Source organism: Neofelis nebulosa, chromosome 7, assembly GCF_028018385.1.
Source record: "Neofelis nebulosa isolate mNeoNeb1 chromosome 7, mNeoNeb1.pri, whole genome shotgun sequence".
Taxonomy (NCBI): domain Eukaryota; kingdom Metazoa; phylum Chordata; class Mammalia; order Carnivora; family Felidae; genus Neofelis; species Neofelis nebulosa.
This window is the reverse complement of record NC_080788.1, coordinates 103,591,068-103,613,833: the sequence shown is the minus strand read 5'-3', so window position 1 is coordinate 103,613,833 and position 22,766 is coordinate 103,591,068. Positions and strand designations below refer to the sequence as shown.

At 40.1% G+C, this 22,766-nt stretch overlaps 1 protein-coding gene, 1 long non-coding RNA gene and 1 pseudogene across 9 annotated transcripts in view; 2 read left to right on the top strand and 1 right to left on the bottom strand.

Annotated features, from left to right (window-relative positions):
• FBXO34 (F-box protein 34) overlaps window positions 1-13,594 on the bottom strand; it is an 89,814-nt gene extending 76,220 nt beyond the window's left edge. Inside the window, exon 1 of one of the 8 annotated variants that reach the window (XM_058739111.1) lies at window positions 13,438-13,594. In XM_058739111.1, coding sequence (XP_058595094.1) covers window positions 13,438-13,583 — 146 coding nt within the window. In that variant the 5' untranslated portion in view covers window positions 13,584-13,594. The other 7 variants (XM_058739113.1, XM_058739118.1, XM_058739114.1 and 4 more) reach the window with 7 other exon arrangements.
• Window positions 12,957-22,766, top strand: part of LOC131517249 (uncharacterized) — a 58,777-nt gene continuing 48,967 nt past the window's right edge. The window contains exon 1 of the long non-coding RNA XR_009264474.1: window positions 12,957-13,067. This is a non-coding gene — a long non-coding RNA (uncharacterized LOC131517249). The remainder of the gene's footprint in view (window positions 13,068-22,766) is intronic.
• LOC131517246 (26S proteasome regulatory subunit 4-like) lies at window positions 19,608-21,466 on the top strand (annotated as a pseudogene).

Sequence of the window (22,766 nt, the reverse complement as noted above, 5' to 3'; positions counted from 1 at the left end):
AACAGAAGAACGGTTGGTCAGTGGAGCAGCCAGAACACACATTTATTACGTTCACCATCTTACACGGGCACAGTTCATGGCACCCCAAAACAATTACATCAAAGATCACTCATCACAAATCACCCAAATATAATAATGAAAAAGTCTGAAATACGGAAAAATTACCAAAATGTGACACAAACACACAAACTGATCAAACACTGTTGGAAAAATGGCACCAAGTTGCCACAAACATTCAATTTGTAAAAAATGCAAAATCTGCAAAGTGCAATAAAATGAAGGGTAGTAAAACAAGAAACGACTTTATTTATGGGTATGGTTAATGAAACATTAAAAATGTTGCGAAGCGGCAGCTCTAGAAATCTTCCTGTAAAAAGGCTGGCATGTAACCTTCATCCCTTCTTGCATCCTGCGGTGTGGAATGGGCTGCAATGGCTGGAGATTCAACTAGCTCAATGAGCACACTAGGCAACAGTGGAGCAGTAATAGTATGGAAAGAACCAAGGAGTGGGGGAAAGAATAAGGACCAGACTAGAGGGCTCTCTTAACCGCAGGGTTTGTTATATACAATTGTTAAAACTCATCAAACTGTTTAATGTCTGTGCAATTTACTGTATTCACTATGCCTCCAAACAAAACAGAGAGAGAAATACCACGAATGCTATACCAGCCCTAGACCAACTACCTGAATTTTTATAAGAGAACTTTGTTCGTTAACCCACTGCTAGTTTAGTTCTATCACTAATAATACACTCTTCATATAACAATATGTATAGGACAAAAATCAAGTAAAAGTCAATATGGTAGCATGTAGGATACACTTGCATTTTTTTAAAAAGTAGGGAGAATAGAATTGTTGCCTCCAGTGAGAGGAAAAGTGTGCCCAACAGACAGGGGAGGAGAAAACTCACTTTTTACACCTTTTGCATTTTGAACCATGAACACATTACCTACCCAAAAAATAAATGTTCTTTAATCCTACTAAATATTCTATTTAAATTTTTTGAAATTTTCATATATGCAAATTTTAATGATTTGAAGACTTATATTGACTTTAGTTTCAACATGATCTCTCACTGGACTAATTACCCAAAAACCACTAGACACAAAAATGACAAAAGAAAATGGTGAAAGGGGGGAAAAGGTAAGGACAGTGCAGAGAACTCTTCTTTCAAGGAAAAAAGACAAGAAACCATTTTAACCAAAAAGAGAAGCATTGGGGGCATTCTACTGCTAGAAACATATTATTTATCTTTTAATTTCTCATTATCTGCTTTCATTAAGAACAAACAAAAGCAGCTAGCTAAATCAAAAAAGGCCAACAGGCTTTTTCTCAGATTAGCTGAAAGAATCATACAAAAGGTTCTTTCTTGCTAGGGAAGTATAGATTATAAACAGTTACAAACAGTAACTATGAAAGTCTGTGAATCAGATTATAAACTGAAATAAAATGAAGATTTCTGAGAAATTTATCAAACTGACCTTCCGTGGTTTTCTTTTCTCAACACTTAAAATTTGCATATGTTAATCCTGTTACTTTTTTCATGGTATAAACAACGTAGTAAATTTTTACCTGATTCTACAGGAAACAAAGATTAATAACTGCTGGATTTATTGAAGAAGCCAATTAAGAAGGTTTTTTTTTTTGTTGTTTTTTAACGGGGCGCCTGGGTGGCTCAGTTGGTTGAACGTCCGACTTCGGCTCAGATCATGATCTCATGGTTTGTGAGTTGAAGACCCATGTCGGGTTCTGTGCTGACAGCTGAGAGCCTGGAGCCTGCTTTCGATTCTGTCTCCTTCTCTCTCTGCCCCTCCCCACGTGTGCTCTGTCTCTCAAAAATAAATACATGTAAAAAAAAAAAAATTTAAGACAGTTTTTTTTTAATGTTAAATAAACATTATCAAAGTATAAAAATTATAAAAATATTTTATACTATGCAGTCTTACAAATATATGCAACTAGAATGTAAAGTTATGTTTTAATTTCAGGAAAACTTACAACCTCCTGATAATAAAAGAAAAATGTGAACTTCCAGAAGTTAATATATTTTAGGGCTCAATAGGTTAACTGATTTTGGCTCAGGTCATGATCTCACAGTTTGTAAGATTAAGTCCCACTTTGGGCTTTGCGTTGACAGCCTAGGGCCAGCTAGGGATTCTCTCTCCCTCTCTCTGCCTCTCTCTCACAAAATAAATATTTAAAATATAGATATTTATTTTAGTAAATAAATATCCAAACAAAAACAATCTTATTTAATGATATTTGCCAAAAAGGGAAAGAAAAACCCACAACGTGTTAAACAGTAAGACAAAATATATTCTTGAAGACCACTACTTGCCAAAGATTATATAGAAGATTTGTAAAATAGTGCCAACAGAAAAAGTGACAGAAGTTAACTAATGCACTTAGCTTAATGCCTGGCATCTAAAACATACTGCAAGTTTTTTAGTAAATGAATAGTAATAAGGAGGCCTTGAAATTCCACAAGTTAAAAATGTTGGTATATAGCTATTTTATCAAGATAACCATACAATGTGTTAAATATCACACAGGCAAGAAAATACCAAATGAAAGATAGGATTCCTAAAGCATAAAGCCGTATGATCTTCTTCAGACATCTTTTCAGGATCCATTTTCGTAGTCCTCTTTGTAGTAATCCAAATGAGCTAAAACATTATGGATGGCAAAAAAGCTCTTCATCTAAAAGACTGCTCCACTAGAGAAACCAATCCCCTAGGGCTAAAGTGACTAGTGTGTAGAAAGTGCCGAGAACCTCCAGAGAATAATCCTGATGACTGAACTTGAAATAAGATCTCTTGTCCTACTTAGGAAAACAAGTTTGCCACTCTTGATTCCTGGACAATAGAGCAAATGTGTCCTTTGAGACTTCCTAATCAGACTCAAATTTCATCTTCAGAAACTCTAGCTAATCAATAATTCCTTACTATAGTTCCAAGAATGATCTTACAGCTTCAAGTACACTACTTTATAAATCAAATTAAATTCTTTCATTTTCAAGAACCAAATAAACATTTCAATACACAAACTCCTACCACTGAATCTGCTAGGTGTCTAAGTTAACCAGCAGAGTAGAAAACAAAACAGAATTTCAAAAAATTTAAAGGTATAAATTTAAATAGCCCAGGTATATCCTTAAAGATGGGGGGGGGGGGAAGATAGGTCTTTATGTATCTACAATTTAGAGACATAAGATATGAAGCTTAGCATTTACTAAGGGAGATAAACCTAATGACACACAGGAAACAATTAGAGAACAGTAAACAACAGTATATGATGAAGTGCTAAAGTGCTAAGTGGCTGAGTACTGAATATACACAGTGGGAGTTCGGAAAATAAACTGCAGAGGGATTGGAGAGTCCAAGGAGGTTTTATGGGAACAGACTCCTCATAATGAATGATTACATCTGAAATAGAAATAGAAAGGAAAGGCAAAGCTGAGGAAACTACCTAATTGAACCCCAGGTTTGTTGCAGGCAGTCCTAGAAACATGTGAGGAAGAAAGATAGGACAGACTATCTTAGGGAAAGTCTTAAAAGCTAAGGGGTGCCTGGGTGGCTCAGTCAGTTGAGCATCCGACTCTTGATTTTGACTCAGGTCATGATCCCAGACTCATGGGATTGAGCCTCATCAGATACGCACTGGGCATGAAGCGTGCTTAAGATTCTCTCCCTCCTTCTCCCTCTGCCCCTCCCCTGCTTGCACACACACTCTCAAAAAAATAAAAGGAAAATTTTTAAAAAGCTGTTAAATGTGATGCAGGAAAAGTAACATCCCAGTGGGGTTTTTGTTCAATTGACCCAGCAAGTGTACAAAAAAACTGAAGAGAATAATGGATTTATGAAAACTACAGAGACAGTTATAGAAATCTAAACCGAGAATAATCTATTGGTCTAGATCTGTGCTATCCACTACAGAAGCCACTAGCCACATGTGGTTAATGAGCATCTGAAATCACCAGTCTGAACTGAGATGAGATTTACATGTAAAATGAACATCAAATTTCAGACTTGACATGAAAAAAAGAATGCAAACTATCTCATTAAGTTTTATATTGATTACATGTTGAAATCATGGTGTTTAGGACATATTATGTTAAATAACATACTAAAATTATTTTCAGATGCTTTTACCTTTTTTAATGTGGTGAACTAGAAAATTTTAAATTACACACAGCTCACATTAAATTTCTACTAAAAGGCACTGCTCTATGGTTATCTCAACTTTTCTGACCCTCCCATTCCCATGATTTGAAACAATTTTAACATGTACCCACATAAATATGTATATACTTCTAGGGGAGCCTGGGTGGCTCAGTCAGTTGAGCGTCCAACTTCGGCTCAGGTCATGATCTCACAGTCAGTGAGTTCCAGTTCCGCACCAGGCTCTGTGCTGACAGCTCAGAGCCTGGAGCTTGCTTCCGATTCTGTGTCTCCCTCTCTCTCTGCCCCTCCCTCCTCTTATGCTCTGGCTCTCCTTCAAAAATAAACATTAAAAACAATTTTTAATAAAAATAAGTACATACTTCTATATTTTACACACGTGCATGTACTACTGAACTTCTTTATTTTACATACAGTGTAAAACATACACAAAAATACTAAAAGTATGCAAAAATAACTATAAGTTCTAATACTTTTCTTTTTGCAACCCAATGGACTATCCCATATGCTCCAATTTGGAGGCCAGGATGTTAACAGAGACTTTGATCAGGGAAAGACAAATCCAAATGAAAAATTCACTAAAATGTGATGACTGATGGACTACGGGAGCAAAGGAGAGGGGATGAATTAAGGATGACATATTGGACATCTACTATTTGCTATTCAGCACCCTGTGGCCCCTGACTTTCCCTCAGGAAAAAAAAAAAAAAAAAGCTAAGCCATCATGCTGTTTAGGTAGGAATGAACCTAACCTCAGCTCCAGGGGTAGGTTCAGGCTGGCTAAACTAGTTACCAAATATTTCTGGCCTTAGTAGTTGGTTCAGAAATGTCAATATGACCCAAAGTCAATGAGATACATGAAGACATCTATCTGCTGGGGCTCCTGGGAAGAGAAACTCTCTTCAAGCTATAGTTCTTAAGCTGAAGCACACAGATGCCCCAAAAAGTTTGGGTATAGAACTCAGGCTGTCTAGAAGCTAAGATGAGGGGGAGAAGATATCTTTAATTTTACTGAACTTAATTTAACTGACATTTAGCATGCCCTTTTGTGAATTCAGTCAACAGACCACAATATTCTGCAATACCAGTCACTCTGTCACCAGCAGAAATCACAGATAGTTTCATATCACATTATCATTGCTTGCACTTATAAATAATGCCAATGTTTATCACTACTTGGAAATTATTAGACCCATACTAAATCTTATTATTTAACAAAGAAGCAATTCTATCTTATAATTTTTAAAAAGTATTTTGATAATGGTATTTTAATACAATTGCTTCTCTTTGTAGACCTATATATTTTATTTTAAAATAATCACAAAGGCCCTGGACTCCTGCCTAGGTGGGCTCAGTAAGCTGAGTGTCTGACTTTGGCTCAGGTCATGATCTCACGGTTTGTGAGTCTGAACCCCTCATTGGGCTCTGTGCTGACAGCTCAGAACATGCAGCCTGCTTCAAATCCTCCCTCCTCTCTCTGCTCCTCTGCCACTCGCACTCTGTCTCTCTCTCTCTCTCTCTCTCTCTCTCAAAAATAAATAAACATTAAAAAAAAAATATCACAAAGGCCCCCAGCCTTTGATGCAATGTGATTTCTGCCCAGTACTCCAAATGTCAAAGTGGAGAAATTCAGTGAAGCCTGAGTACAACAGCAGGAATAACTATAACCACAGCATAGAGAATGGGGAAACCACAGCATAGAGAATGGGGAAAGAAGACCCTGTTGAGCTTGACCCTAGTCTGGCATGGTGAAGTGACACGAGAGATGTAAAATAAGTGGAAGACAACTGATGCCCCCCTCCTCTCCCCAAGGTGGGGTGGGATCGGCCTGCCTTGAGGGTCACCAGTGAAATACTATTACTCTTTTTTTCAAAAAAAATTTAAGGGGCGCCTGGGTGGCTCAGCTGGTGGAGTGTCCAACTTTGGCTCAGGTCATGATCTCACAGTTTGTGAGCTCGAGCCCGACATTAGGCTAGCTGCTGTCAGCACAGAGCCTGCTTTGGATCCTCTGTCCCCGTCTCTGTGCCCCTCCCCCACTTGCTCTGTCTCTCAAAAATAAACATTTTTGTAACAATAACAATGAAAATAAATAAATAACCCAAAAAAGGGGTCCTGTAGGCTTCAGACTGCCAAAGGGTTGGATGAAGGAACAAAGGTCAGGCCCTACAGCCTCTGCTGAAACACTCACCCTTCCTCTCTGGATTTGATGGCATGAGCACCTAGAGCTTGAGCTGCTGACAAACATGCTGGGACCACAAAGGGACCAAAACATCAGAAGCAGAGCTCATTAAATAACGGAAAAAAGAGAAAGATGAGGTTCTGATCACATAAGTACAAGTGGATCAAGCTTCACCTTTGAACTTTTCAATATTATGAGCTAGTAAATTTGAGTCAGTTTTTTGTTATACCCAGAACATAAAAATCTGGTACAATTGAGAGCAGTAGTTTCCATCTCAGGAAACTAGAACAATACCCATGGTCTTTGCACAGAAATAGCAAAATCTGAAAAGACTTTACTTTGTTACACTGAGGGAATCTATGGAAAAGGAGTTTAGTTTTTCACAAAGTGAATGTCACTACTCATTCCAACCCATCCTCACCTTCCTGTTTTTCAGAGGCTGAACTAAAAACTACATTTTCTAGATGCCCTTTAAATTAAGGTCTCACATTTGACCTAAGAGCAGACACACCTACATAAGACATGGGAGCAGAAAGTAACATCAATGGTAGTTCTGCCCAAGGAAGGTAAACCACTACTACTACTTCTCCTTCTCCTACTCCTACTTCTTCTTTTTTTAAAGGTAAGTACGGTGGCAGCAGCTTTCTGATTCAACAGCACGGTCAACACTGGCAGTAGCCCCCTTAGCAGGCAAATTCTGCAGTGTCGTTCTGAGGTTTGTTCCTAGAAGCTCATCTACTCTATTCATTCAGCCCAAGTGTACATCTTTCTTTCCTAATAAATCCCATGTGCTACAACTACTTAGAACAAATGCTCTTGCTACAGACTCTTGAACAAGTACAAAGTAAATAGGGACACATAAAAAGCAGCATACTATTAGCAGTTAGAAACCTAACAAGGGTTAACAGCTTATGGATACAGATGTAGCAAGGACCTGGAAAGAATTATAATTGAGAAGCCCAAAGAGCTAAGGGCCAGATAACAAGGAGCACAATAAAGAGTCAAGACAGAGCTCTCAGTAGTTTAAATCTGGAAGAGAAAGAATTGCCAGCAAAACTGAGAATCAGAGATAGGCAAAGAACCAAGAAAGGAGAGGCCTCAAAAAATGAAGAAATCATCGACACAATTAAGTACCAGATATGACAAACAAGAGAAGAATTTAATGTTTTTTATATTCCTTCCTTCTTCAAAAATTATCACTGGATATAGAATAATGTTTATACTCACTCCAAAATTGGGTCCAAACCACCCTTCTCTGCTAGTGTCGTTTAATACAATAACTTCTAATTTCTAATCAGTCTATTTAAATTAAAAACAAAACAAAACACACACACAACTCTTCTCTGGATCCCAAAACAAAGGTCCAATTCAAGACTCACACCTAGGAAGCTTTCTCTGGCAGTCCCATTTGCCTCCTCTTAATTCATATAACATTTATCTCTTTTTGGACACCTGACTATAACCCAAACTAAATTATAAGCTTAAAGAGAGTAGGAGCTGTGTTCTTCTTTACATTCTGAACACCTAGCACAATGCTACTCAAGTGTGCTAACAAAGCTAGCCCTTTGAACGGGTATTTTCAGAAGAAACTGGTGGAAATAAGACTGCAGAAGATTAAAAAGTTAATTAAATTGACTTGGAAGGTACATGAAGGAACTTCTTATAGTGATGGTAATGTTCTATTTTTTTTTTTTTCTTAATGTTTATTTACTTTTCAGAGAGAGACAGAACATGAGTGGAGGAGGGACAGAGAGAGACAGACAAAGAATCCGAAGCAAGCTCCAGGCTCCAAGCTATCAGCACAAAGCCCAATGCGGGCTCAAACCCTGGAACCGTGAGATCACTACCTGAGCCGAAGTCGGACACTCAACTGACTGAGCCACCCAGGCGCCCCGGTAATGTTCTATCTTGTCAGGGTTATAGGTTACAAAGATGTATGAATTTGCCCAAACTAAGGGTATGGTATACGTAAGATCTGTACAATTTACTGTATATAAGTTCCACCTAAAAACCAAGTAAACAAATAGTTCATGATGGGCACACTGAAGTATTTAGGAGTAAAATATAGTTACTCTGAAACACAACAAAATATAAGATAAATTGATGAATGAATACAGGAAGAGAGAGGGATGGTAGGTTGGATAGATAGATAAGTATATAAGGCAAAATATAAATTACAGAATCTAGGTTTGCAGGTACTTGGGTATTCAGTTGTTCAGCAAACAATTCTTGCGACTTTTCTGTGATTAAAATTTTCCATAATAAAATGGCAGGGAAAGAAAACAAAAGTGGAAATGAAGGCTGTGAGTTTGTCAATTTAAGAAAAGGAACAAGGAAGGAAGGAAAGAAGGAAAGGAAGGAGGGAGGGAAGGGAGGGGAAGGAAATAAGAAAAGGAATAACCTTAGAGTAGAAAAAGGTACACACAATGCCTGTGAGAGTGGGATATCTGGATTCTACCTCTTCACTCTGCCTCTAATTTTAGACTGCCTACACAGGCTAGTTCTGGCCTTCAGCACTTGTTCTTGACTCAAAGAAAGTGCTCACTTGCTAAGCTCCACTCATTTTAGAGTAATCCAAATCTGTGGAGTCTAGACCCTTTGCCAGTATCATAATCTATTCCCCATTCTTTTCACCTGAGTTTCTAAATACCTCTTTAAACTGACTTTTAGATAAGACCTCTGGCCAATCTGGCATAACATAACTGGTTCGCCCTCTTGGTCCAATTCTGGCTCCACCTACCCATGGGTCTCCATGGCAAGGAAATATTAAAACAAAGGTCAAGGATCCTTGTAGCAAGGACAATTCATCTGCATGTCACAGTCCCTAGCTGAGGTACTCAAAAAATGTCTGTTGGATGAATGAAACCCATGCCTTATAATAAATTTAGTAATATTTAATCACACATACTAATGTTTAGTTTCATATTTAAACTAAACAGGGTAGGAAATGTATGTGCTAGGATTCTGCGGTTGAATATTAAAAATTTTTTTTCATTTATTTATTTTTGAGAGACAGAGAGAGCACAAGTGGGGAGGGGCAGAGACAGGAGACAGAATCCAAAGCAGGCTCCAGGCTCTGAGCTGTCAGCACAGAGCCCAACGCGGGGCTCAAACTCACAAACTGTGAGATCACAACCTGAGCTGAAGTCAGATGCTGGACCAACTGAGCTACCCAGGCGCCCCAGAAGTTGAATATTTAAAAGGAGAAGATCCAGAGCCTCCTCTGTCGAGAGCTAACTAGAAGATGTTGTTGGAAATTAAAGGTTGATAAATTCTTTCAGCTAACATTAAGAAACACCTACTCTCTAATTATTAGTACTTTCCTAGATAATATAGTATGTTGGGGCGCCTGGGTGGCGCAGTCGGTTAAGCGTCCGACTTCAGCCAGGTCACGATCTCGCGGTCCGTGAGTTCGAGCCCCGCGTCAGGCTCTGGGCTGATGGCTCGGAGCCTGGAGCCTGTTTCCGATTCTGTGTCTCCCTCTCTCTCTGCCCCTCCCCCGTTCATGCTATGTCTCTCTCTGTCCCAAAAATAAATAAAAAACGTTGAAAAAAAAATTAAAAAAAAAAAATATATAGTATGTTCATCAGCTTCAACATACCATAAACATGAACTACAGAGAAGTTAAATTATGCAAAGATAAAGACTGACAGGAATTCAATTTCCAGATGACCTTAATGCATTTGGAGTTAATCTCTTTTTTTTGTTGTTGTTGCTTCCAAAGGACTGTAAATTATGCACTTGCTGAATTTTGCCTTTGTCACACATGACCTAACAAGGAAGGCATTCATTATACCATAGTAGCCTCCCTCAAGTATCTGGTTCTAAACAGCTGCAAATTTTGGAAGATTACACGAAATGATGTCTCTAATGATTAGTATGTTCTCCCCCAGCAAATATTAAACAAGACTAAGGCTTACTAGAATATCAAAACTCTCCAAGTTAAACTGAGCATAAATTTAAGTTTAGAAAATAAAGTAGAAATTTTGTACAAGAATTTAAATTCTACCTGTTAATAGAAATGATCCAATAAACATACCCAAAGAATTCGGAAAATTCATAAAATACAGCACTTTGATTTCTTCATATTTGCTTTAGCTGTCAGAAAGATGCCATAATCATTAATGAGTGGTCGACTTAGTCCCTTCAAATGCAGTAACTGAAGAAGATAACAAAATATTTTAAACGCAATCTAAAATAAATGTCCATTTATAAGAAGTAAAAGCTACTTCCTAGACCCAAAACTTCAAGGCCTGGGTAGAAAAACATCCTGCCAAAGGTAGAAACAAGCTGTAAAAATGTTTCAGAAGAGTTATGGCTTGCTAAATAGTTATACAACTATACACATAAGCTGGCTTTTTTATACCTGTCATTGTTCCTCAATCACATTAGAATACACTTAAAGATATTATTCTCCACCTATTCTCATGTTCCATCAGGAAAAAAAATCATAACTACTAAACACAACAGAGGGGAAAAAAGCACTGCCAGGAAGAGATTACTGTATCATCATCATTTATATGTCTTTCAATTCACATTTAGTTTGACTTCCATCCCTTCCCAGATATACAAGTACGATACACTTAATTTACACAGAGCCACATAGCCTGCCCTTGAAAGGCTACCTGGAAAAGACCTGTACAAGTGTCCTTCTGAACCTCCTTCAATTTCATCACATACTATCTTGCCACGATCCTTTCATCTTAGAGTAGGTTGACTAAAACCCTCAATATCAGCAGTTTCATGTTAACTCGGTACCTATCAGTCTTGAGGATCCAAAGGCTCAAATTCTGTCCTTAGAGCCTTCAATCAACATTATCACCATATAATTACTAACTTCTTAAAAGAAAACAAACAAACAAACAAACAATTTTCAGTACCACACATAACTCTGTCAGATTTCCAAGGTATGGTGAGGACCAAAAAGAAATTTGTAAGAAAGCCTTCTTTTGCGAACTTCCAGTCAAATCCAACAGTAATTAAGGAGGGTAAATGTTTGCTTTCATTTACTGTGTTAATGTACACAGTATAATGTCCATCTACATGTTGATGCAAAATTCAGAGAGACAATACCTATCAATCACCTTCAGAGGCAAATGGAGAAGAGGAACTATTAACAACAAGACAAAAAAATTACCATTACAAATCAAGGTCAATGAGGAAGGACTGAGGACTCCTACCCAAGCTTCCAGCTGAAGACCCTATATTGTAATCATACTTCAATCTTAAGGCAACTATTTTTCAAACTAGATTCTATTTAAATGATCCTATAGAGAGGAAAAAATTATATTGATATGCTAAAATGTCTGAAGAGGGTCAGTAATGGCAAGTGACTAGCTTCTTTTCTGGCCTGATCTCTTTTGAAAGCTTTCGAAGAAAAACAATATTCACAAAGGCGCTTTAAAAAAATTCTAGGGGTGCCTCAGTCAGTTAAGTGTCTGACTCTTGATTTCAGCTCATGTCATGATGCCATGGTTTGAGTTGAAGCCCCACATCTGGCCCCACAATGACAACTCCGAGCCTGCTGGGGATCCTCTCTGCCCCTCCCCTGCTCACACTCTCTCTCTCTCTCAAAAAAAAAAAAATTTTTAATTAATTAATTAAAAAAATATATTAAAAAAAAAAAAAAAAAAAATATATATATATATATATATATATATATATATATATATATATATATATAATTCTGTAGTTTTATATTTGAAAGTAATACAGACAAAATTTTAGTTACCTGTCCAGACAAGCAGTCCTGGGTTATTGTCATAGCCCAGTTTTAGTGGGAAAGCAAGAAAACAGCTTGTTGGTGAGTTAAAACCACAGGAAGCCCTCAATTATCCATGACAGTACAAGACAAGAACAACCTAAATAAATTAAATCTTCAGGTAATTATTGTTTAAAAAGAATACTGGATTAATTCAAACCTCCCGCCTTACCCCTCCACCCCTTTACAACAGAAAAAGTTCATTTAAGGTCCGCCTTTCTGGCCACTCTCTAGCAAAACTGCGAAGAAGCAGATACCGTATTTGATTTCATAACTGGGTAGCAAAAAAAAAGAGTAAGGCAAACTGAATTATCAGCACTCCAGTTGGTTCTATTTCTTCAGCAATTCCAATCACAAAGCATCAAACTATGAGTTCAGCTTCCTAAAAGGCATTCACATTAAACACTCAACCTCCCCCAACCTCCTGATTTAGACTTTTCTAAATCAAATGTGTCTTGTCGAACTGTACTAACAATGCTTGTTTGAAATGAAGTTAAAGAACTTGACAACTATTAAAATTGTGAAATGCTGATATCGAACCACTTTCTATTCAAATCCGCTGCAATTCCAGGCGTTGATAAAAGACTGAACTTCCTTTTCTCCCCTCCTGGTCTTCCCCGCCCTCCCGCGCGCCAAGATCCCCGCGGGGTCTGCAGTGACATCATAGCCCATCTCTTGGAAACCCCTGACGTCACAGACACGAGGACCCAGAGCACTGTGACTTCATCGCTGACTAGGGCCGACCCGCAGTAGACTTGCGCCTGCCCGGAGGCGACAGAAGCTTCTGAGCCCCAGTCCTGCCCGGTCCCAGAGGAAGGTTAAGGGGAGGCGTCAGCTCACCTGCGCCGGGACGGAAAGGACAGGGTGGCCGAGCCCGGCGGGCGCGACCAGGCGAGGCGACTCCCGCCCAGGGCCCGACTTCCTCACCGGCCGCGGGTCCCGGAGGTGAGAGAGCCGGTCCAGTGCCTCCTTACGGCCTAACTGTGATCTCCTGAGCTCTAGCCCGGACCGGGGACCCGGCTGCCACCCGCCGGCCCGCCCGACCTTCCGCGGCCCGCGGGGGCGCTCAGCGCCCGGCCCGTGCACTAGCTGAGGCCGGCCCGGGAGGAGGCGCGGGCCGTGGGGCCCCTGCCCCAGACGCGCCGGACGCGCTGCGAGCCCGGGACCCGCGGGCGGCGCCCCCGCCCCCACCCGCCCCGCTCCCCGGGAGCGCAGGCAGGCGGCGGGAGGGGGCGGGGAGCGGCCACGGTGGCCGCAGCCGCCGGACCCCGACCGCGCTACCCTCACGCCATGCCCCACCGCGGCCCGGACCCACCTGCGCTCCTGCCCCGGTCGGGGCCTGGCCCGGGGCTGCACACCCCGATGCGGCGGCAGCAGGAGGCCTGGCTCACTCCCCACCGCTGAGGCGGACCGAGCGCCCAGCACGGCGCGGCGGAGCCCAACGCTCGCCCCGAAACCCATTTGTTTGGCTAAAACGGAGTGACGTCACGCGCCGGCCCAATCGACGGTTGGCCAGGGGAGGGGCTGCGGTACCAGGGGGTTGCAGCGACCCCTGCCGGGTATTCTGCGGTACTTCGGACGCTGGGAAAGGGAAAAGTGGGGAACTTAAAAAGGGTGAAGAATCTGCGAGCCCCCAAGTGGTGGGAAAGAGTGAAAGCTGGAGTACGAGCTGTAGCGAAAGGAATCAAACCCTCAGGCTAGCTAGCCAGAATGGTAGAAACGCCAGTGTTCAGTCTGTAGACTTGACCAGTTTATCAGCACTCATGGCTGGAGCTACAAACGGTATTAGTTACTATTAGACTTGGGTTCCAATTTTGATTCTGCTACCAGCTTGGAAGACTGGATTTTCAGAATTCGCATTTGTAAAAAGAGAGTCCCTTCTATCATCCGTTTCCATGCAAATCATGGCAGGAATACCTATCTATCTACACATAAACTTTCAAGGTTAACAATCTCAAAATGTGGTCTGTAGAAGTTTAAGGAACTGCAAAGAAATACAGAATAGGTTTTTAATACTTTATTAATTTATTTAGTACTTTGAAATCAGAGTGCCAGTAAGGAAACTTTTCATACCCAGGCTTTAAAATGATGATCGATTTTATTGTAAAAATAGTTTTAACTGTATTATAAAACATGAGGACAATAAAGAAAACTCCTTCACACAAACACAGCCACTCTCAGCATCTGGTGTATTTTCCTTTAGACTTTTTGTCCCATGCATACTTATTTTACAATGCTATGATCATAGAGTACCCACAGTTTTGGGTACTCTTTTTTCATGTGTATTTATATTTTTCATATTTCATACACTTCATAAGTATTTTAACAGCTAAATTCTATTTAAGTAGATATGGAAAATTTACTGAATTAATTTTCCATTCTTTGACGTATTCCCTTCTCTTCTTAATATTACAAAGAACTCACAGGACATTCTCATGAATGTAGATTCTTAAAGATAAATACCATGAAATGGAACCACTAGGTGAAAGTGTATCAACACATTTATAGTTACTAATACAAACTGCCAAAATGAGTTTTTAGGGGTGCCTGGGTGGCTCAGTTAAGTGTCAACTTTGGCTCAGGTCATGATCTCATGGCTCCTGAGTTCCACCTGAGAAGCTCTGTACAGTTCGGAGCCTAGAGCCTGCTTCGGATTCTGGGTCTCCCTCTCTCTCTCTGCCCCTTCCCTGCTTACGCTCTGTCTCTCTCTGTCTCAAAAAAATAAACATTAAAAATTTTTTTAATTTTTTAAAGGTAATACCAAGTTATACTTAATTTAGCAGCTTTGATTTTAGCCAGCCCTTTAAAAAGTAGCTTATCCAATTATAAAGCTACTCTGGTAAAATGCATATTATGAAATCTTAAATACCAAAAAGTAACAAAAAAATTAAAAGAATAAGGAAAATAAATATTTCCCATGATCTCACCACCAAGAAATAATCACTTAACTTCTCCATCTAGCCCTTTATCTATATACATAATTTTAATAAAAATGGGGGCAGGAGCACCTGGCTGGTTCAGTCGGTTAAGCATCAGAGTCTTGATTTTTGTTCAGGTCATGATCTCAACAGTTCATGGGATCAAGCCCTATGTCAGGCTCTGTGCTGACAGTGTGGAGCCTGCTTGGAATTCTCTCTCTCTCTCTCTCTCTCTCTCTCTCTCTCTCTCTCTCTCCCTCCCCTGCTTGCATTCATGCACTCTTTCTCTCTCTCAAAATAAACAAATATTTTTATAAATTGGGAAGAGAATCATACTGTACATATTGACATCATACTGTCTGATTTAATATCTGATTGGTATTAGCTCAATATATCATGATCATTTGAAACTTCTCTGTGTCATATTTGACTCAAAGTTGTAAAACTTCAATCCATCCTTTCAGGTTCATCTCAAACACTGTCCTCTTTAAAACCTCTTGATTCCTTACAGGAATCAAAAAAATGGATTCCCCCCATTTTTCCCTCTTTCCTTACAGCCTTTATTTTACTCCACATACATCTCACATGTGTGTATTTTATACCTCTGCTAGATTCTAAACTGCTAGAGTACAAGGATTATATCCTAGTATCCATTAAAAGATCTTGCACTTGATATTGCTTAAATGTTTGGTGAATAATTATAACCATGTTAATCTGTACTTTTCTCATGATGGTAGATAAGCATGATCTCCATTTTATAATAGTGTTTACTGCAGTTCATTAATATCCAACATTTATTGCATTTACAGTGTTTGATCCAGTCACTATTCTGTATATCACATACATTCTTTCATTTAATCAGAAAAACACCTCTGTGAGGTGAGTACTATTGTTATTACAGATGAGGAAACTAAGGTTTGAAGACTTAAACCACTTGACCAGGATTGCACCGGTGGTATAGAGCCAAACTTAGCAAAGACTCTAGCATTTTCACCATATCACTGTATTGTTTGGGGAATTTCAGATAAGTTAAAGACATTGTAACTACAAAGCACAACAGAGATATCATTAAACTGAAATGACAATGGTTTCCATGTGGAAAGCACATCTTCATTGTCAAAAGTCCCATTAGAGTCTAGGTGGTCAAATTCAATGTTTCTCAAACTGCTTTTTTCCTTAATACATTGTAAACTGATGGTTTTGTAAAATACAATAAAACTAGAAAACAAGAAATTTAAAATTAAAAAAGACAAAAGCCTAAATTCTCATTATTAAACTCAGCACACATAAAAGCACTCTATCAAATTGCTAGTAAAGTTTCTAAAACTGTTTCTGTCCATTTCTGTTCTTATGGCAGACTAGTTCTAAAGCTGGCCAGTGGGCCACACTTTGAATGGCACTACTTTAAGAGAAATACGGTGAGGAGGCGGTGAAACCATTTTAGGCAAGTCTTTCCCTTGATTCTATTTCTCCATGTACACAGTGGGAATGATCCCCACAAAACAAAGCCACTGGAGCCAGTGCAGTGTATTAGGCTATAGACCCTGTAACAGGTTCTGAGGAGGGCACTCCCCAAAAAGGCATCAGTGTAGCACAGTGAGGCTGCAGGACTGAGAAGGAGCTGAAAGAGGAGCAAGATTAAGGTGGCCTGAGATGGCACAGCAACAGCAAAGTCCTAAATATATACAGTATACAACTGTGGTTATTCCATCAATGACTAAACAATCATTTCATGGGTGCCTGGGTGGCTCAGTTGGTTTAGTGTCCAACTTCGGCTCAGGTCATGATCTCACAGTTCATGGGTTTGAACCCCGTGTCAAGCTCTGTGCTGACAGTGCAGAGCCTGGAGCCTGCTTCAGACTCTGTCTCACCCTCTCTCTCTGCCCCTCCCCCACTCATGCTCTGTCTCTCTCTCTCTCTCTCTCTCTCTCTTTCAAAAATAGACATTTAAAAAGAAACGTAAAAAACTTAATCATCTCAAACCAGCAAACATACTGAATCAAACAATCGTTTGTATAGACATGGTTTCATTACTCCTCTGCTCAGAATAAAATCTAAGAACCTTCCACTTATTCCTTAATAAGCTCACTCCTACCTCCAAAGGAAAAATACCATCTCATTTTCCTCCACATCCCAAACTCTTGATCCTTAACCTACATCCTCCACTGCAATGAAAAGGAAAGCAAGAGAAAGGGTCCAGTAGACTGCATCTAGGCTCATCCTTACTGCAGAACTAGGTCACTGGGTGTGAAAATGTCTTTCCCTACTAACTATTATTATGAAGCTTAAATAAGAAAAAAGAAGTGTGGCACAAAAACAGACACTCAGATCAATGGAACAGAATAGAGAACCCAGAAATGGACCCACAAACGTATGGTCAATTAATCTTTGACAAAGCAGGAAAGAATGGAATAAAGACAGTCTCTTCAGCAAGTGCTGCTGGGAAAACTGGGCAGTAACATGCAGAAAAATGAACCTGGACCACTTTCTTACACCACACACAAAAATAAACTCAAAATGGATAAAAGACCTAAATGTAAGACAGAAAGCCATCAGAATCCTCAAGGAGAAAGCAGGCAAAAACCTCTTTGATCCTGGCCACAGCAACTTCTTAATATGTCTCCAGAGGCAAGGGAAACAAAAGCAAAAATGAACTACTGGGACCTCATCAAAATAAAAAGCTGCTGCACAGCAAAGGAAACAATCAGCAAAACTAAAAGGCAACTGATAGAATAGGAGAATATATTTGCAAACGATATATCAGATAAAGGGTTAGCATCCAAAATCTGTAAAGAACTCATCAAACTCAACACCCAAAAAACAAATACTCCAGTGAAGAAATGGGCAAAAGACATGAATAGACACTTCTCCAAAGAAGACATCCATATAGCCAGCCAACACATGAAAAAATGCTCAACATCACTTATCAGCAGGGAAATACAAATCAAAACCACAAGGAGATACCACCTCACACCTGTCAGAATGACTAATATTAGCAACTCAGGCAACAACAGATGTTGGCAAGGATGCAGAGAAAGAGGATCTCTTTTGCACTGCTGGTGGGAATGCAAACTGGTGCAGCCACTCTGGAAAACAGGATGGAGATTCCTCAAAAAATTAAAAATAGAACTACCCTACAACCCAGCAATTGCACTACTAGGTATTTATCCAAGGGATACAAGTATGCTGTTTTGAAGGGGCACATGCACCCCAATGTTTATAGCAGCACTATCAACAATAGCCAAAGTATGGAAAGAGCCCAAATGTCCATTGATGGATGAATGGATAAAGAAGATGTGGTATATATATATATATATATATATATATATATATATATACACACATACATACAACGGACTATTACTCGGCAATCAGAAAGAATGAAATCTTGCTATTTGCAACTATGTGGATGGAACTGGAGGGTATTATGCTAAGCGAAATTAGAGAAAGACAAATATCATATGACTTCACTCATACGAGGACTTTAAGACACAGAACAGATGAACACAGGGAAGGAAAGCTAAAATAATATAAAAACAGGGAGGGGGACGAAACATAAGAGACTCTTAAATATGGAGAACAGAGGGTTACTGGAGGGGTTGTGGTGGGGGGGAATGGGCTAAATGGGTAAGGGACATTAAGGAATCTACTCCTGAAACCATTGTTACACTATATGCTAACTTGGATGTAAATTTAAAAAATTAAATTACAAAATTTTAAGAAAAGAAAAAAAAAAGTGAAAAAGCTTTCAAGTTTACCAAGTTAAAGGCACACACTTCAAGAGGTCTAGAAAAAGTCATTGGAAGCCCTGAGCCCCAACACATGTATGTAGTATGACGGTGGCGATGGGAGGCTGGGCAGAGGCTACTCGGCCATGAGAAATAACTTCATTCATCATAAATAGAAGAACAAAACTAAAGAGGAACAGAAGGAGAAAGTCAGTAAACCTCCAACAGATATGAGTATATCTCACAACTGAGATGTGGGTTGTGAGGGACATAAAGCCGAATAAGTATTAAAATCAGAAAATCATAGCTCTTATCCTTTTCTTGGATCTGTGGCACCACAAAAATCTGCTGAAAGCTAAAAACCAAGAGACTCTCTTCACGGGGGGTGGGGGGAAGAGAGGTGGAATAAAGGATATATTGATAGTTACACAGATAATTTTTAAAATAATTTTAATTTCTTCAAAAAAGTCCTTTAGATTCACCGACTTTATGGTGATTTGCATGCTTATACAAGGGAATAAAAGAAATGCAGGGTGATGACTGACAGCCTCCTCCAGTGAAATGCCATGGCAAAACCCAGTCAAGATCCCGAGATCTCCTTTCCCTGTATATTATCCTTAGAAGCTCACACTGTTTTCAGTGCCCTTTGACCTTTCAGATGATGGTTTCTACAACACCAACCCAATGGTCCAAAACAATTTCCATATGTATCCTACTTTTTTTTTGAGAGAGAGAGAGACAGGGTGCGAGTGAGGATGGAGAGGGAGAGACAGAGAGAGGGAGGGAGAAAGAGAGGAGAGGAGAGGAGAGGATCCCACGAGGGGTAGAGAGAGAGAAGCAGGGCTCACCTGAAGTGGGGCTTGAGCTTACCCAATGCAGGACTCGAATTCATGAACCGTGAGATTATGACCTGAGCCCAAGTCAGATGCTTAACCAACTGAGCCACCCAGGCACCCCATATGTATCCCACTTATTGATGCACATAAAAGAGGCAATCCCTCCCAAACTCTTCACATTCTGATTATCATAATTAACACTTCGGTAGATTTAATACCAGGCCATAATGGTTTCCAAGTCCCTTCTTAATGTTTGCCTTTTTACTAGAAATCTAAACCTAAGCAACAATGTCCATTCCTGATGCTCCTCTATTTAAAATGTCTATGTAGGACTTCCAGTAGTGGTGGTTCAAGCTGCCAAGGCAAGCTGGGTCAAAGTCAGAGTGGTGGTCATGGCCCTGGAGGGGCAAGAAAGGATGACAAGGACAAGAAAAAAAAGTACCAACTAGAGTGGAGAAAAGAAGAAAACAAAGGGACCAAATGCTGCCAGCAAGCTGTCACTGGTGACACCTCACACTCAGCGTCGCTTAAAATTACTGAAGTTAGACCATCTTCTCATGAAGAATGAATTCATTAGAAATCAGAAACAAATGAAGACTTTAGAAGAAAAGCAAGAGGGGGGAAAGGTCAAAGGTGGATGATCTGAGGGGGACCCCAATGTTGGTAAGAATGTTTGAAGAGATCGTTGATGACAATCATGCCATAGTGTCTGCATCTGTGGGCTTAAAACACTACACCAGCATTCTTTCCTTTGTAGACAAGGATCTGCTGGAACCAGGCTGCTCAGTCCTGCTCAACCACAAGGTGCATACCATCATAGGTGTGCTCATGGATGACGTGGGTCCCTTGGCCCATGGCCCCCCTAGGAGGTAGAAGGTAGAAAAGGCCTCCCAGGAAACCTATGCTGATATTGGGGGGTTGGACAACCAAATCCAGGAAATTAAGGAATCTGTGGAGCTTCCTCTCACTCATCCTGAATGTTATGAAGAGATGGGTATAAAGCTCCCAAAGAGGGTCATTCTCTATGGTCCACCTGGCACAGGTAAAACCTTATTAGCCAAAGCAGTAGCAAACCAAATCTCAGCCACTTTGTTAAGAGTGGTTGGCTCTGAACTTATTCAGAAGTACCTAGGTGATGGATCCAAACTCGTTCGGGAATGTTTCAAGTTGCAGAAGAACATGCACAATCCATCATATTTATTGATGAAATTGATGCCATTGGAACAAAAATATATGACTCAAATTGCAGGGGTAAGAGAGAAATTCAATGAACAATGTTGGGTTGGTTGAACCAGTAGAAGGATTTGATTCAAGGGGTGACATGAAAGTTATCATGGCCACAAACTGAATAGAAACTTTGGATCCAGCCCTTATCAGACCAGGCTGCATCAACTGGAAAATTGAGTTCCCCCTGCCCGATGAAAAGACTAAGAAGCGCATCTTTCAGATCCACACAAGCAGGATGATGCTGGCCAATGATGTAACCCTGGACGACTTGATCATGGCTAAAGATGACCTCTCTGGGGCTGACATCAAGGCAATCTGTACAGAAGCTGGTCTGATGGCCTTGAGAGAACGTAGAATGAAAGTAACAAATGAAGACTTCAAAAAATATAAAGAAGATGTTCTTTATAAAAAGAAGGCACCCCCAAGGGGCTCTATCTGTAGTGAACACATTTGCCTTCAAGGAAGTGGTTGGGAGTATCCCAATTCCTCAGAGGGATGAGGTTGGGGGAGTTGCCCAGAGGAACCTATGTTCCAGTTGATCTTTCTTAGCAGAATCTCCTGTGCTCTTTTTGAGCATGATGTGTAGGATGCCCACCAGACTGCCTTCATCTGTTGGTTGCTCTCTCCCCAATAAAGCGAGCCCCTTCTCAAAAAAAAAAAAAAAAAAAAAACTAAATAAAATAAAATAAAATAAAATAAAATATCTATGTATTCCATGGAATCCAATTACTGAAGTTCAGCAGGAAACAATGAAAGCATTTCGTTCGCTCCTCTATCAAGTCAGGCAATCTCTGTTCCATCTCAGGGCCTTTGGATCTACTCATCCCTCAGCCTAGAAGGTTCCTCTCCCTTCTCTGCAACTGGTTAACCCTGACACAATCTTAAGTATTGGCTTAAAGTCTCCACAGAGCACTGGAGATGCCAGAATTTATGTTTATGAGGGACTTTGGAGGAAAAGGGAAGTACACTGGGGAACTTTTTGCCTAGAAAGTCCAGTTTTTACTTAGATTTTATTTTCATTTAGGGTGACATGGGAGGTGGCTAAAGCCTCTTCAAACCAGAACTTCCCTACTCATCCTTTCACAAAATTTTGTAACAGTAATCACTTTATTTGTTTGTTTTTGTGTTAGTTTTGAGAGAGAGGGAGAGAGAGAGAGAGAGCACACGCTACCTAGGGAGAAGGGCAGAGGGACAGAGGGAGAGAAAGAATTTTAAGCAGGCTCCATGCTTGGTGCAGAGCTGGACGCAGGGCTCAATCCTATAACCCTGGTATCATGACCTGAGCCGAAATCAAGAGTCAGATGCTCAATCAACTGAGCCACCAGGGTGCCTACTTTTTTATGTATTATAACCCCCTGCAGAGGAGTACTTCAAAAGAATGGAGAGTAAGCTTTATTCATTACTATATCCTAATGCCAAGCCCTGTGCCTAACACTCAGAAGTTACTCATTAAGTAATGGTTCAGTGATTTCTTTTTAAATCCTAGAAATATTTTTCTGCAAGGGCAGCAGTGATCTATATTAAGAATGGTTTAATTCCTACAGTTATGAAGAGGTTTTTGGAAGTGAGGCAGAAAAAATAGAGGGATCTTACTGTTCCCAGAAGAATTTTCCTAGTGGGATTTTCCCCAGGAGATGTTCTCTCCACAGCCAATGGAGTAAGATGAAAAGGAATGGTCCAAAAAAGGCCATAGACCTAGATCCTGAAGACACTCATGTGGGAACATCAGGTTTAAAGCCAGAGGTTGGGGCTTCTTAGAGACCCAGGAGGCCTAAGTTGTGCTGGAGAGACTAGAAGCCAAGTAGCAATGCTGCCTTAAGAAATGGAAAGGGGAAAAAAATCACAAAAGGAGAATAAAGGTTTGCATATCCCACAAATTATTATAGCACAGAAGGAGTAAAACTCAGCTGAAAATCATGCTACATTCCAAGTACA